The sequence below is a fragment of the Gadus macrocephalus genome, chromosome 7, assembly GCF_031168955.1.
Source record: "Gadus macrocephalus chromosome 7, ASM3116895v1".
NCBI classification, from domain to species: domain Eukaryota; kingdom Metazoa; phylum Chordata; class Actinopteri; order Gadiformes; family Gadidae; genus Gadus; species Gadus macrocephalus.
This window is the reverse complement of record NC_082388.1, coordinates 10,378,625-10,393,323: the sequence shown is the minus strand read 5'-3', so window position 1 is coordinate 10,393,323 and position 14,699 is coordinate 10,378,625. Positions and strand designations below refer to the sequence as shown.

The window sequence follows — 14,699 nt, the reverse complement described above, 5'->3', positions numbered from 1 at the left end:
ATTTTTGTTCATACGTTTTTATTTCTTGAGGAATAACATTAAAGCAGTGGATTACAATAATTTCCATACCTAATTAAGCAAATGATTTTGAGGGGCGGGGCAATAGTGGCAGGAGGAACTGAATAAACACACAAAACGGCAAATTAATGAAAAAGGGATCGATTGGATTAGAAAAACTCTAGGTCTTCGGGTGCGTCCAGGTCCCGGTACTCCACCACGTTGCGCGGGTCGCCCCGGGCCATCCTGCCAGACAGCGAGGACACAACACCAGGGTTGAGAACATCACGCGGCGCCTCTCCTCCTGGGAGTGACCTCTGTGTGGACGGTGGGTGAGGTGGAGAGCGGAGGCGATCCTTACAATGGCTTTTACCTGTTGTTGCGGTGCTTCCCGGGGTATCCACCGGGCCCCCGGAAGCCGTCGTAGTTACCCCGGCCCCCGCCTCCTCCTCCTCCTCCTCCACCCCCGCCACCACCACCACCACCACCCCCACCCCCACCTCCTCCACCTCCCCCCCCACCGTACTGGTTGGGTGGGTACGCAGGGACACCTAGCGGGCAAAAGATGATCAACGTTAGAATTCTGGTAGCGCCGTGCGTGGTGGAGGTTCTTTGAACAGGTGCATTATAAAATGCGGTAAAAATAGAATAAGATCAAAGTAGTGTCCGCGCAGAGAGGCCAAACAGCACGACAAGCATACAAAGGTTGGCTGTAGAGTGCCCCCGAACGGTGGGAAACGTCCTCGAGGGCACAGCTGCAGAAAGGAACGCCGCTACTCCCGCCAGCCCTCTCAGGAGGTAGCTCCTGGTGCGCTGCGTCTGAGGCAGCCGCGGCCGTCTCAGTTCCCCTCAATGGCGATAAGCGCGGTATAAACAGTGCAATGGTTACTAACTTACTACAGATAATAACTAAGGGGTCACGGTGTCTTGGGAACCACATGTCTGATGGGAATTTCCATTACACATAGGTACGGTAAGAGGGATTTCTACTCTGCTGAAGCCTGAACGCGACGTGGTGGGGAGAGGCTGTGGTACGATGGCCTTTACAACCGAACCAACCGCTGATGAATGCTGCTGTTCTGTGATTGGACACCAGCTGTATAACTATCCCAAACTATTAAAATTAACATTCAAATATAATAGTATGCAACCCAACATCTACTGTTCCTTTTAATTAACACAAATCCTAAATAATTACTAGACCACAACGTGAATAATTTAGTTAAAGCCATCAATGAATCCCCTAAGGAACACTAGAAGGAGCCGCTGGGGTAATGGTCTGTTCATCGTCATCCTCAGTCAACCTGTCCAATGGGAGGATGTTGGTAGTGGACCTCCTCACCTGGGTCTAACACCACGGCATATGGAACAGTTTACATCATAACAGGCCTACCTCCAAAGCCCATGAGAGGCGGTCGCGGCTGGCCAAAGCCCATGGGCCCCTGGGGGGGAAACGGCATGTTGGGGCCCATCCCACCTGCAGAACATTGGCGGTCATTAAAGATCCCATATCAGGCTTTTTAGGGTTAATAATTGCATTTGGGGGTACTACTAGAATAGGGTTACATGCCTGTATGTTAAAAATACCTTATTATTCTAACACTGGTTATTTCTGCAAAACAAATTTCAGTCTTCCTAAAACGTTTGGTTATGTATCATGTCGATCCAAGAACCCCCTCCCGAGTCGCCCTGTCTATTGCGATTGGTCGAACGCTTCGTGCGCATGTCTGCATTTCACACCCCCGAGAAGTTGTAAACATTGCCGGTAGCCGGAGGGCGGGACTTCTGCCCTTCAGTACTGCTCACTGAAGGGCAGAAGTATACTTTAAGAGAAAACAAGCTGCTTCATGCACTTAATGAGGGGCGTTCTCATGGGCCCGAATACCCTGGCTCATAATTAGATTTTTCTAGTTTAGCAGACGTAAAACATGTATACATACGTCATTTAACAGTCAAAGGGAATAGTCGAAAAAGCATGATATCACCCCTTTAAGCAGAGACCGAGCCAAGGCGACTGGGATGAGAGCAAAGTGTACAATCAATATTGGATCAACAAACGCATAAAAATGTTTGAACGCTCCGGTGTCTAGAAGACATAGGAAGAGTGGTTTGAATAGGATCCTGTATATCAACGTTAATTCATAATCCCAGTGCGTTCAAGCAGGATTTTAAATGGACTGGATGAGTAAATAATGAGTGAAGATCCCCCCCCAGTTAGTTTCCAATCCCCACAGGCGTTGGTCATGAGGTAGGACGCCAAAGGGCTCTCCTCACCTTGTCCCGGGCCCGGAAGGGGGGGCAGCTTCAGCTCCGGCAGCGAGGGTCTCTTGGCATCCATGAGGAAGTTGTTGAAGAAGGTCACTTCCTTCTTCACTTCCTCGATCTTGTCCCCGTGCTTGTTCAAGATGTGCTTGCGCACAAACTCCGGGCCCTGGGCAGTAACGTTACCATTACAACAGTAGCTTGAGAACTGAAACAGGAGTCTAACCAAGCAGATTCTCATTCCACATGAACTCATTAAAGTCCTCAATCAACTAGGAACCACACAATTATGTAGCTCAAAGGGTTAAGCGGGATCATTTCTATTTAAGCATTTGGACGACATTTTTTATCCGAAAGAGACGTTCAAATACATGGATAGGCTGCGGATATTGGGGATCTACGCCGGTACCTTCCCTCTGGGAGCCGAGCTGCCTCATCACCCCGTCCCTCTAGCCCCTAACTGCTTAGCGTGCTGCTGACCTGTGTGACCCGTGCCACCGATGTATCCCGACACACACACACACACACACACACACACACACACACACACACACACACACACACACACACACACACACACACACACACACACACACACACACACACACACACACACACACACACACCCACCCACCTTGAACTTCTTGCCGCTCAGTGGACACAGCCACTTGTCCTTGCCCAGCTCCTGGGTGTTGGCCGACACAAACTTCTCCACCTCCTGCTCGGGGTCCTTGCGGCCCATCTTGGACGCCTCGTCCTCCGACAGCAGCTCCTTGGAGTTGAACAGCGGTGCCAGCTTCTCCTCCACCATCTTCTGCCACTGGCTCACTGAGAGATGGACGGATGCAGAACCATTTTGTTTAAAACCATTTCACGGCCCATTCACTCGTTTAGCTTTCAGTGAGCTGGTAGGGGGTTTAAAGCGTGCTCTAGGATGCCTGGAAGCCCAATGTCTACCCCAATGTCTCCAGGCCTTCTAGGCCTGGAGACATTGGGGTAGACATTGGGCTGGGTTTGAACCCAGAACCCTTTCGGCTGGGAGGCAAACACTGTCACTATCCCCACCCCAGCTTCAATAGAATCAGAATCAGAATCTCTTTATTGTCATTGCACAAAGTGCAACGAAATTGGGGTAGAGGCTCTCAAAATAAGTGCTTTTTAAAACAAAAACTAAATGAGAAAAGGGTTATTTTTTAAAAATATACATAGAATGTTAAAGAACTCAAACAAATATATATATTTTAAAATGTCAGCCAATTTTAAAGGTCAGATTGCTATGATAATGCAATAATTTATAATTCTGCATTATTTAGAGAAATAACAGCTCTGGGGTAGAAACTGTTTTTAAGCCCATTGGTTTTCTATTCCCAAATAGAGAGTTGGATAAAGGAACCAGCTCCACAAGTGGTGGTGGGGGGGGGGGGGGGGGGACACGGACCTTCTCCGTGCGTGATGCGGTTGGGGGGGATGGGTCCGCGCACGTGCACCATGCCGCAGCGGTTTGGCATGTGGTCCTCGCTGGGGTATTCGCACGTGTTGTAGTAGTCGATGGAGTGGACCACGCGCAGGTACAGCAGCAGGCGGTCCAGAACCTGGAGCCAGGGGAGAGGGAACGCTGACGGTTAGCATTGCGTTAAAGCAGCATCAGCTGAAATGCCTTTGTAAAGCACACCCCACCCACCACGGCCAGCATTCAGCTCTATAGTAGCCATGGTCCTCCCACCACGGCCAGCATTCAGCTCTATAGTAGCCATGGTCCTCCCACCACGGCCAGCATTCAGCTCTATAGTAGCCATGGTCCTCCCACCACGGCCAGCATTCAGCTCTATAGTAGCCATGGTCCTCCCACCATGGCCAGCATTCAGCTCTATAGTAGCCATGGTCCTCCCAACATGGCCAGCATTCAGCTCTATAGTAGCCATGGTCCTCCCACCACGGCCAGCATTCAGCTCTATAGTAGCCATGATCCTCCCAACATGGCCAGCATTCAGCTCTATAGTAGCCATGGTCCTCCCAACATGGCCAGCATTCAGCTCTATAATAGCCATGGTCCTCCCACCACGGCCAGCATTCAGCTCTATAGTAGCCATGGTCCTCCCAACATGGCCAGCATTCAGCTCTATAGTAGCCATGGTCCTCCCAACATGGCCAGCATTCAGCTCTATAGTAGCCATGGTCCTCCCACCACGGCCAGCATTCAGCTCTATAGTAGCCATGGTCCTCCCACCACGGCCAGCATTCAGCTCTATAGTAGCCATGGTCCTCCCAACATGGCCAGCATTCAGCTCTATAGTAGCCATGGTCCTCCCAACATGGCCAGCATTCAGCTCTATAGTAGCCATGGTCCTCCCAACATGGCCAGCATTCAGCTCTATAGTAGCCATGGTCCTCCCACCACGGCCAGCATTCAGCTCTATAGTAGCCATGGTCCTCCCAACATGGCCAGCATTCAGCTCTATAGTAGCCATGGTCCTCCCACCACGGCCAGCATTCAGCTCTATAGCAGCCATGGTCCTCCCAACATGGCCAGCATTCAGCTCTATAGTAGCCATGGTCCTCCCACCACGGCCAGCATTCAGCTCTATAGTAGCCATGGTCCTCCCACCACGGCCAGCATTCAGCTCTATAGTAGCCATGGTCCTCCCAACATGGCCAGCATTCAGCTCTATAGTAGCCATGGTCCTCCCAACATGGCCAGCATTCAGCTCTATAGTAGCCATGGTCCTCCCACCACGGCCAGCATTCAGCTCTATAGTAGCCATGGTCCTCCCACCATGGCCAGCATTCAGCTCTATAGTAGCCATGGTCCTCCCACCATGGCCAGCATTCAGCTCTATAGTAGCCATGGTCCTCCCAACATGGCCAGCATTCAGCTCTATAGTAGCCATGGTCCTCCCACCATGGCCAGCATTCAGCTCTATAGTAGCCATGGTCCTCCCAACATGGCCAGCATTCAGCTCTATAATAGCCATGGTCCTCCCAACATGGCCAGCATTCAGCTCTATAATAGCCATGGTCCTCCCAACATGGCCAGCATTCAGCTCTATAATAGCCATGGTCCTCCCAACATGGCCAGCATTCAGCTCTATAGTAGCCATGGTCCTCCCAACATGGCCAGCATTCAGCTCTATAGTAGCCATGGTCCTCCCACCATGGCCAGCATTCAGCTCTATAGTAGCCATGGTCCTCCCAACATGGCCAGCATTCAGCTCTATAGTAGCCATGGTCCTCCCACCATGGCCAGCATTCAGCTCTATAGTAGCCATGATCCTCCCAACATGGCCAGCATTCAGCTCTATAGTAGCCATGGTCCTCCCACCATGGCCAGCATTCAGCTCTATAGTAGCCATGGTCCTCCCACCATGGCCAGCATTCAGCTCTATAGTAGCCATGGTCCTCCCAACATGGCCAGCATTCAGCTCTATAGCAGCCATGGTCCTCCCAACATGGCCAGCATTCAGCTCTATAATAGCCATGGTCCTCCCAACATGGCCAGCATTCAGCTCTATAGCAGCCATGGTCCTCCCATCATTCCCATCATTCAGCTCTATAGTAGCCATGGTCCTCCCACCATGGCCAGTTTAAAGACCTACAGGAGGCATGGTCCACCCACCTTGGCCAGCTTGTCGTCCCTCTCCACGGGGGTCTCGGTGGGGTTGCCCTCCTTGGGGCCCTCGTCAGAGTCTCCTCCGCTCATGCTGCCCAGTAGCTCCTCCTCCTCGGCGCTGACCTCCTCGATCAGGTAGTCTGTGATGTTCTTCATGATGGGGTTCTGCGCTGGCAGCTTCAGAGAGCAGACACGGAAAAACGCTTTGAGTTTGAGTCCGCCACGAGTCCATGCACCCGACCAAGACACATTCAAACATAAACGTTGACCTGGTAATGTTAACACGCGGGTAATGTTAATTATTCTTGGTTAGACCTGTGCATGCCATATCAAATGTCCAGCTCGACATGCCATTAAGATCACAATTATTTAAAAAGATTGATTCTAAATCAATTGTGTTCATATTTAGAGGTCTTTCCGACAAATCATTCTGTGCAAGAAATAGGTCTCAAGCCCTTATTACTTGTAAGTAAACGAGGTGTTGGTTTAATTAAATTGGGTGTCCCACCCCGCCGCAGGAAGGTGGATAAGGCCTTGAAGGGCAGAGCTCCACAGTGGTCCCCACGCTGCCCATCTCTTATCCCCCTCTCTCACCTCGCCCGCCTGGCCCTCCTCGTCGGCCTTGTGGCTCCACAGCCCCCCCCTCTCGTCCAGAGCCTGGATGAGCTTGGCGGCCATCTTGATGTCGTTGCGGAGGACCAGCTTGTGCTGCGTGATGCCGTTGATGTTCCTGACGCGCCGCACCAAGTCGCAGTTCACGCCCGGCGCCAGCTCGCAGTCCCGCAGCTACGAGGACCGGGGGGAGACGGAAGGAGACCAAAGGGGGACATGAAGAAACCAACGTTTACAAATGACCTCACGTGGCTCTTTCTGTAGCTCTACCATTACCGTTTGGTCATTTTAGCAGAGCTTGGATCCAAATGGAATCGCAGGAGGCCATTTAGATACCGGTCATGATGGAGCAGGTAGGGTTAAAGGATCCGTCTCCAGGATGCCTACAAGTAGGCCTCCAACCCACTCTCTTTCAGCTGGGGGTCGTTATGGCACACATAATGTGCACACTTTGTAATTGGATAAAAGTTTCCCTGCTACTACTTTACGGTTGCCCATTTGGCCTCTATTGCCCTCCTAGTTTTGCCTGGAAGAGGAGATCCGTCTCTCGTGCTCCTGCTCATGTTTCCTTCCCGCTCCCAAGGGGGTCTTTACTGTTTCCTTGCTTGGTGGAGGATTAAGAGGGCGTGTCATCTGATACGGGCCTGGGGAGCCCTGTGAGACCTAACTGGGATCAATAAAGCAGGCTACTCTCAAACAGTCCAGCGGGAGCGTCTTACCCGAATGTTCTGCAGGTTCCAGCAGATCTCCTTGATGTTGACGCTGCGATCAAAGGTCGCCCAGCAGCGACGGAAGAACCTGGACACATTGGAGTTTGTTTAAGACTTGAATTGTCCAATACTCTCCTTTTCATTAGACGTTGCTGTACTGTAATCAGACTTTTGTGTGGGGTTGAGTATGGGGACACGATACTTTTATAATACCTGTATCATCAGGTACACTTAAAGTCAACAAGACACAAAGACACAGCACAGTACAGTCCTCAGAGGGCGCTGGAGTGTATTTGCCTATGGTTGATTTGTATTTAACTATTCTGTTTGGACTCTCCCATATAGAAAACGATAGCGGACACTGAAACCGTTCCCAAGGTTGAACCATACGTTCAAACCACACAAAGGATCAAATCTCGGCCAAATTTAGTAATATTGGATAGCATTTTTACAGAATCCCAATAGACTTGGGTGCTCAGAAATAGTATCTGTAGTATCTCCATCCTCACCCCTATGATGGGGGAGGAACCTGGCCACTCACCTGCGCTCAGGGTGGGGGTCCGACAGGCAGATGCGCAAGAAGCCGGGGTATCTCCGGCACAGCTGAGAGAAGGTAAGAAAAATGTCTCTATAAAAGTAGTCATTAATAAAAAAATTATACATTATCATTATTATATTTATATATTATTAAATAAAGTCCAACCATTATTTTGTGAGGATAGCCAAGAACATATAACAAATGTAGCCATTATAATACATTTATTTGTAATACTGTTTACATGAGAATATTGTCCAAAGGGAAATTCTCATTGAATTAAAGAAAGTTGGCACCGAGTAAGAAACATTTAACATCAAAGTAAAACCGAGAGCCTAACTCATAAAATCACTCACAGAGACGATCTCAGTCTTGGAGATAGTGGGCGCGATGCTCCTCATGAAGAGGGAGCAGGTCTTGTGGAGAGGCCGCGGCCTGGGCGCGTCGTCTTTGGGCTTCTTCTTCTCCTCCCTCTCTTCCTTCACCCTCTCTTCCTTGTCCTCCTCTTCCTCTGGCTCCTCTGGTTTTTTCTCCTCCACTTTCACTTCCTTTGCGTCGTCTGGCAGGAGAAATGAATGTCAGCTTAATGTGAAACGCGATAACCGTTTTCTTACTGGGATCGCATGGGGGGGGGGACTTGGCGGCACTGACCTTTGCCCTCCTCTCCCTCCTCTCCCTCCTCACCCTCCTCTCCCTCCTCCTCCTCCTTGTTGTTGTTGTTCTTCTTTTCCGGCTCTTCCTTCTCGGCGGGTTTATCAGAGGACACAGAGTTTGAGTCCGAATCCGAATCGAACTCGCTGTCCGAGGCGCTGGCCTCGTCTTCGCTGTCGCCGCTCCTCTTCCTCTTTCTCCTCGTCTGAACAAAAAGCGGAGAACGTCGATATGAATGAACGTCACTCGCTGAGAGTCGGATTGGCCGGTGGGGACAAGGCCCAGCCCAGCGGCAGGACCCACTGACCTTCTTGTTCTCAGGAACCTCTTTGCTCGGGGACCCCTTCCCCTTCTCCGCCTTCAGTCCGTTGCCCTGTCCGGGCCGGGCCGCTCCGCCCTGCTCGGAGCCGGCTGGATTACTCTCCGCCTGCGGCACAGCCACCCCCCCCCCGTGTTACAGATAGAGTGGTAAATAACCCCCCCTGCCAATCCAATCCCACAACTATTAGGAATTATACGTCTAAAATGTTGTTTGTTACGAGGTGTAAACTGACATCCTATACCCCACAACTTTGCATTCGCCCACCACGTTTTAACCTCTTCCATAATAGAACAAGATTCATATTTCAGAACCAGCCCAAGATCCAAAGCTCACCCTTTTGTTCTGGTCTTTATCCGACGGGGGCTTGCGCTCTCCCTCCCCGACTCTGGGGTCTTCCCTCCTGGAGGACTCTGGCCCCCCCGGACCGGGGGCCGGCCGCTCCCGCTCCCTCTCCCGGTCCCGCTCCCTCTCCTCCTCCTCAAAGGGCAGGTCCAGGATACGGAGGTCGTGGTCGGTGCCTCCCTCCATCTTTATCACGGCTGCAGGGAGGCAGAGAAGGGAGACGCAGGGTATATGAACGAGGCCTTCATCAGGGACTTGTAGAATATTGGTGTATTTTAGTGTCTCTCTTTTGTTCACATTTCTAGTCTAGGAACAGGCCAGGGCCTCTCATACTGATACAAGGTGTTATCTCCAACATTCTGCCATTGTTATGTTTCAACAAGGTTGAACCGACCTGGTCCTCCGGGACATAGCCAGGGCCAGATACCTTATCAATGCTGAGAGTGCGTCTGTTTTCGTGTTATTAATATATCCCCTTTTTGTATAATACTCGCCCCAACCCTTTGGTTCGACGAGAAGAGGGTTCGACAGCCAAGGAACAAGTCATCGACCACCGGGTCCACTATAGATTATTCAACCTAAGTCTGTATCTCGCTGTATTACATCCTGGAATAAACCATCTATTCAACCCTCTGATCCAACCTGTCAAGCTGCTTTGATTTCGACTTCAAGAATTACTACTACGACTGAAAATACACAACGCAGAGTCTGTCCGAACAGTTTAGAAATAAGCTGAAATCTAACAGACTGGACGGATGGGGTACGGGGATCTAGAAGGCGGTCAGTGGACTCAAATCAATCTGGAAGAATTACCAAAAACTATCAAAATGGATGACCAGCTGCTGCTTGTAGGTTGTTCAGAGCATAATTAAATAATTATAGTACAATAAGTTACAATCGATCATCAATGTGATTAAAATAAATTAATAATAAAGTGACTTGCTATGCTGATATATAAAAAGAATCAATAATAATACATTTAAAAAAAATCGAAAATCGGCGAAACAGGAGCTACGCTGGAAGCATTCAAGCCTCGGGTGTTCAAGTTAATCTTAAAAAGGTCCCATGGCATGAAGAGCCCCCTTTTTTGTTTAACTCCTCAGGCTGTCGGCCACACCACACCTGCGTCCAGGACCTTGGTGATCGCCTGCGCGCGGTCGATGTCCAGCGACACGTTGTCCAGCCAGCTGTTCTCCATGAGGAACAGGAAGACGTTGAGGCGGTTCTGCAGGGAGCCGCGGGACTCCACCGCCAGCCGCTCCATCTCGACAGGGTGGTACTTAGAGCGGAACCTAGGGGCCAGGTGACGGAGGGGGCGGGGGAAGGAAATACCAAACAAAAAGAAGGGGGGGGGGGGGGGGGGGGGTGTAGGGAGTGGATGAGGGAGGGGGGAATGGAGGATGGAATGGATGGGAGGCAAACATTAAATGTCTGCTTGTTGTTCCCACACTGCCAATGTCATCAAAAGGAGAAACAGAACTATTTATTTTCATAGATTAGAATCATTCAGCCAATCTAAGTATTTTATTGGGGAATATTTATATCTGCTTGTGTTAAGAATAATTATGTTTATTTGATTTATATATCCATTCAAATTAAGGTGGTCCTTAAGTGAGGATGGATACTGCCTCACTGCCTTTATGAGAAAGCCTCTCGGTAGCTCACCAGAGACGGCCAACATGATGCATTGCATAAGAATCATTCGAACATTTTACAAAGTCAGAATTTTGACAGAAAGAATTAAAAACAACAACAACCATTGAGTGGACTAAATTTACCTTCGGGTCTCCCAGTTTAATAACAAATAAATACCAAGAGTGGTCTCTTCTGTGAAAGTGTGCTCCACTTCACGGCCCTGGTGTGACTGTACACACTCATACTCTGTTTTTGGGGGATTGGTTTACTGATCCGAATGTAAAAAGACAATGGAGAGAGGGGTGAGGGGGGAGCAAAGGTCAAAACCATGAAACGGACCAAAAATAAAAATGGCAGCTCCATGCGTGCGTTGTCGTCTGTGCTTCACTGTCTGTCTAAGAGCCCTGGTACTGTGTGTCTAAGTGCGGCTGCATTGTGCGCAGCGCGTGCCCTGGCTGACTAAGCGACGCAATCCCGCGCGGTTGTGTTTCCACTTTTTCTTTATCGCCGAAAAACAAAAACAAAAAAAGCGCGACACTTGTCCACGTTGAGGAAGTGGACGTTGAGCGGAGGGAGGAAGGATTGGTTATGACACAACAGAACAGAAGACAGTAAAAACATGATCTTTGGCATTTTCACAAGTATGCAGCACTTCAATCTAGGGATAACATCAGAGCACTAATCAAGCAAGGAAATGTGTATTTCTTTTCTTAATGATTGCCAAGTTACAAAAAAAACTTGTTTGTAATGTGTACAAATGTAAATAATGTTTCCATGTGATTTGTTGGGACAAATGTTAGGTCCTTCCTATAACGACTTCGAGCTCAATATTAGCATTGTGGTGGCTCAGTGGAACGTCACATAACCAATTTGAAATAAAGATAAAAGGTGAAAAGCTAACTAATTGCCCATGGACCACTGGGCCCATTAGAGCCCATAGATAAACGAGAGGACCTTTTAATAACTTGTCACTCTTTTGAGGGCACAATGTCCTCCAATATCAAGTGCTGGGATAAACCGATCACAGATGTAGAGACATACAACAAGGATACTATAAAAACTAGTAACCTATCGGCCTGCACTATGAGCATATAATACGCAGTAAAAGGCATTGGGTCCCGTACCACTCTTCATCTTTGTGCGTCAGAAAGAAGTCCTGCATCTGCTGCCGGCGGTAGTCGATCTTGTACTCGTTGTAGTGCTTGACGGCGTCAGTCTCATCCACTGAGTCGTCCAGTGACACCAGGAACTCCTTGAAGCTCTTCATAATGGGAGGGGGAGGGCCCAGGTCCATGTCATGGATGTTGCCTAGCCTAGGAACCAAGGACACACAGGAATGTACAGTTCAGCCTCGGAACCCCAGGCACACAAAAACATACGTTTTAAATTACTATATATATCATTACGAATAAAAGAAAATGAGAACATTTGAAAAACATATGAAAAACATTTGGCTGAATATTTCTTGGTTATGTCTAGCGTTAGCATCACAACGCTGCTGTGATGCTACAGCCCAAGGGACGTGCCCACCCAGAGTTTAATATAGCCTGTGTAACATTTTCAGATTAGGGAAAAGGTTTACATTATTGACCCTACAGGGTTTCTCCAAAATAAATAAATAAAAAAATTAAAATAAAAAAATCATATCAGGATTGTGCTGTTGGGACTTCAAAAAGCGGGCCACATGCAGGTCACATTCAGCATAGCAGGTCACACAGCTTGGTTACCTTGCTTGGATAGGGATGCCATGATGAGGCTGCATCAGGTGCAGGTCTGGGTGGCCCCAGTGCTGTGGAGGGGCATAGCTTGGCCCCCCACCGCCTCCACCGCCGCCACCACCACCACCACCGTATCCCAGGTCATAGCCCCCATGGTAGTGGTCCCCACCATGGTCATCCCTGCACATAGAGACCGGAGCTTTGAATCAAGAATACATTGGATGCGTAATCACTGTACTCATTTAAAACAAGAATACACTGGATCTTGATTACTCGTTTGAAACAAGAATATAGGGGACATGTATTGGTCCTTTAAAACAAGATTACAGTGGAAGTAGGATATACCACCACCACCACGCTTTTGGATAAAGATCAGCAGCGTGAATTCAGATACATATACAGGGAGAAGTTTATCTTGCTCAAGGACGCTTGCAGGTTAGGCTGCATACTTTGGGGATCCATCCTGTTAGCTTCTGGCTGGGATGGGAATTGTACCTCCTAGCCTCTAGACTACACTCCCCGCTCCCGTCGGGTATGGGGGACAAATTAATCCTTACCAGTCTCTCCTCATGCGTTTCTGCTGTGGGTTGATATCATGCCTTGGAGGGGTGAACCTCTCACGACGACCTCGGTCATAATCCCGATACTCTGCCCGACTTCGCCGTTCCCTGCTGCCTCGGTCCCATTCTCTGACACACAAGAAAGGTTGGGTTACACACCATACACCGGCCGTCTTTCCAGAATGTTCTGTTTATTCAGGGATCCTTGTGCAGTGTCTGGGATCGATTGCTTCACCATTTGTACTTTACCTGTCATTCCAATCATCCCGACGCCTGTCTTCTCTCTCTCTTGAACGATCAAAGTCACTCCGTTCCCGCCTAAACTTATCTCTCCTCCGGCGATCGTATTCGTCATCGCTGTCACCCATCTCCACGGGAGGCAGGATAGCTTAGCAACATGGAGGTATGATTAATTAGTCTCATTCTGACATTATGCATTCCAAGTGGGATTACACATATTATTATTCTAGTGATTCCTATTATTATTATGTTGTTTTGGTTTTTAACTTAAATGCCAGGTCAGTTTTCTTAACAGTATTTTTGAGTGTTTTGATCATTGAGGGGGCAGCTAGTCTATTAATAGCAAGAAGGGGATGATCAGGCGTTTTCTAGGTTGGACTGAGATCAAGGCTGACCACAAAATAAATATCAATGCTCCAACAGTTGTATAGGTAAATTACACATATACCCCAGGAACAAAAGCCAAACATAATAAATGTAGTTTAATTGGGGATAGGGTGATTCAATTAAATAATATATTTTAATGCAGCAATTATAACAGGTGTAACGTTAGTGTAGCGCGAGTAGGTCGGATGTGAGACTGATCTTCAAACTAACAAGCCAACTTGTTTGCACTTGTAAATGCGCAAAGAACTGCTATCGTACTCAATCACGACTCTGGGAGATAATTATTTCAGAGAGGGTGCCGCGCTGGAACTGTTACCCAAATGATAACACTACGACAAGGCACCAGATGCAATTGGCTTTGGTTTCACTGGTTTACTACTAGAACTTGGAGGACCACCTAGCTAACGTTAGCCTACAAGCTAGCGACTAGCTGCAGACATCATCCATTAAAATAAAACCGCTATCTTTAAGATAATTATAACATTGAATTGTGCCGTGGCGAAATACACATATTACTGTAGCAAACGGTTAGCAACTTCAAAATCTTTAAATACCTGTTACTTGTACGATTTTCGTCTGACCCCCCCTTTCTTCTTTTATCTTCTGCTCAGCTCTTCGTATCGTACAATGATGACGTCATACTCAGTCGACTATCCTCCCCTCGTGCCACAGGGCCCTGAAGGGGCCTCAGCACCATGCTCCAAGAATTAGTATTTTCCCCCTCAATTGGCCAAATAATGTGACATATGCAAGTAATTGGCTTTATATGAACAACACCAACACAGAGCAGTGTGCAGTACAATGTAACTCGTAGGGCTAGTGGCACTGGTATAATTATAAGCCTACCTGAGTTAGTCTGAAATATACATGAAGGTATAATTGTGGGTTTGAAGGTTTGATTATACATAATTTGCATGATCACCGATGATAACGTAAAACGGAGGGATGGTCTAAGTATGTAGCCATTGTAAGACGTGGTAGTGTAGCTGGTATTATTTAAGACATTTCAATATGCTGTTTGACTAGGAGTAGACCATAGTTACATTATTACCCATAAGTGGATTTCTTTATTTTTCAGAGGTTGCTGTAGGCAAGCCTACTATCATGGGAGACATTAAACA

General features: G+C 48.3%; 1 protein-coding gene across 1 annotated transcript; it reads right to left on the bottom strand.

Moving 5' to 3' along the window:
• Nucleotide 1: 1 nt before the first annotated feature.
• On the bottom strand, nt 2–14,282 carry srrt (serrate RNA effector molecule homolog (Arabidopsis)). Its single transcript, XM_060056570.1, has 20 exons — nt 14,133–14,282; nt 13,201–13,339; nt 12,949–13,080; nt 12,401–12,571; nt 11,798–11,986; nt 10,161–10,330; nt 9,030–9,235; nt 8,682–8,801; nt 8,375–8,579; nt 8,080–8,282; nt 7,730–7,791; nt 7,198–7,276; nt 6,461–6,652; nt 5,873–6,043; nt 3,698–3,851; nt 2,894–3,087; nt 2,272–2,428; nt 1,391–1,474; nt 371–548; nt 2–243 (listed from the first exon to the last, which is right to left on the bottom strand). The coding sequence occupies exons 2-20, from the start codon at nt 13,317–13,319 to the stop codon at nt 168–170; spliced, it is 2,862 nt and encodes a 953-aa protein (XP_059912553.1). The 5' UTR covers nt 13,320–13,339; nt 14,133–14,282; the 3' UTR covers nt 2–167.
• Between the last annotated feature and the right edge of the window lie 417 nt (nt 14,283–14,699).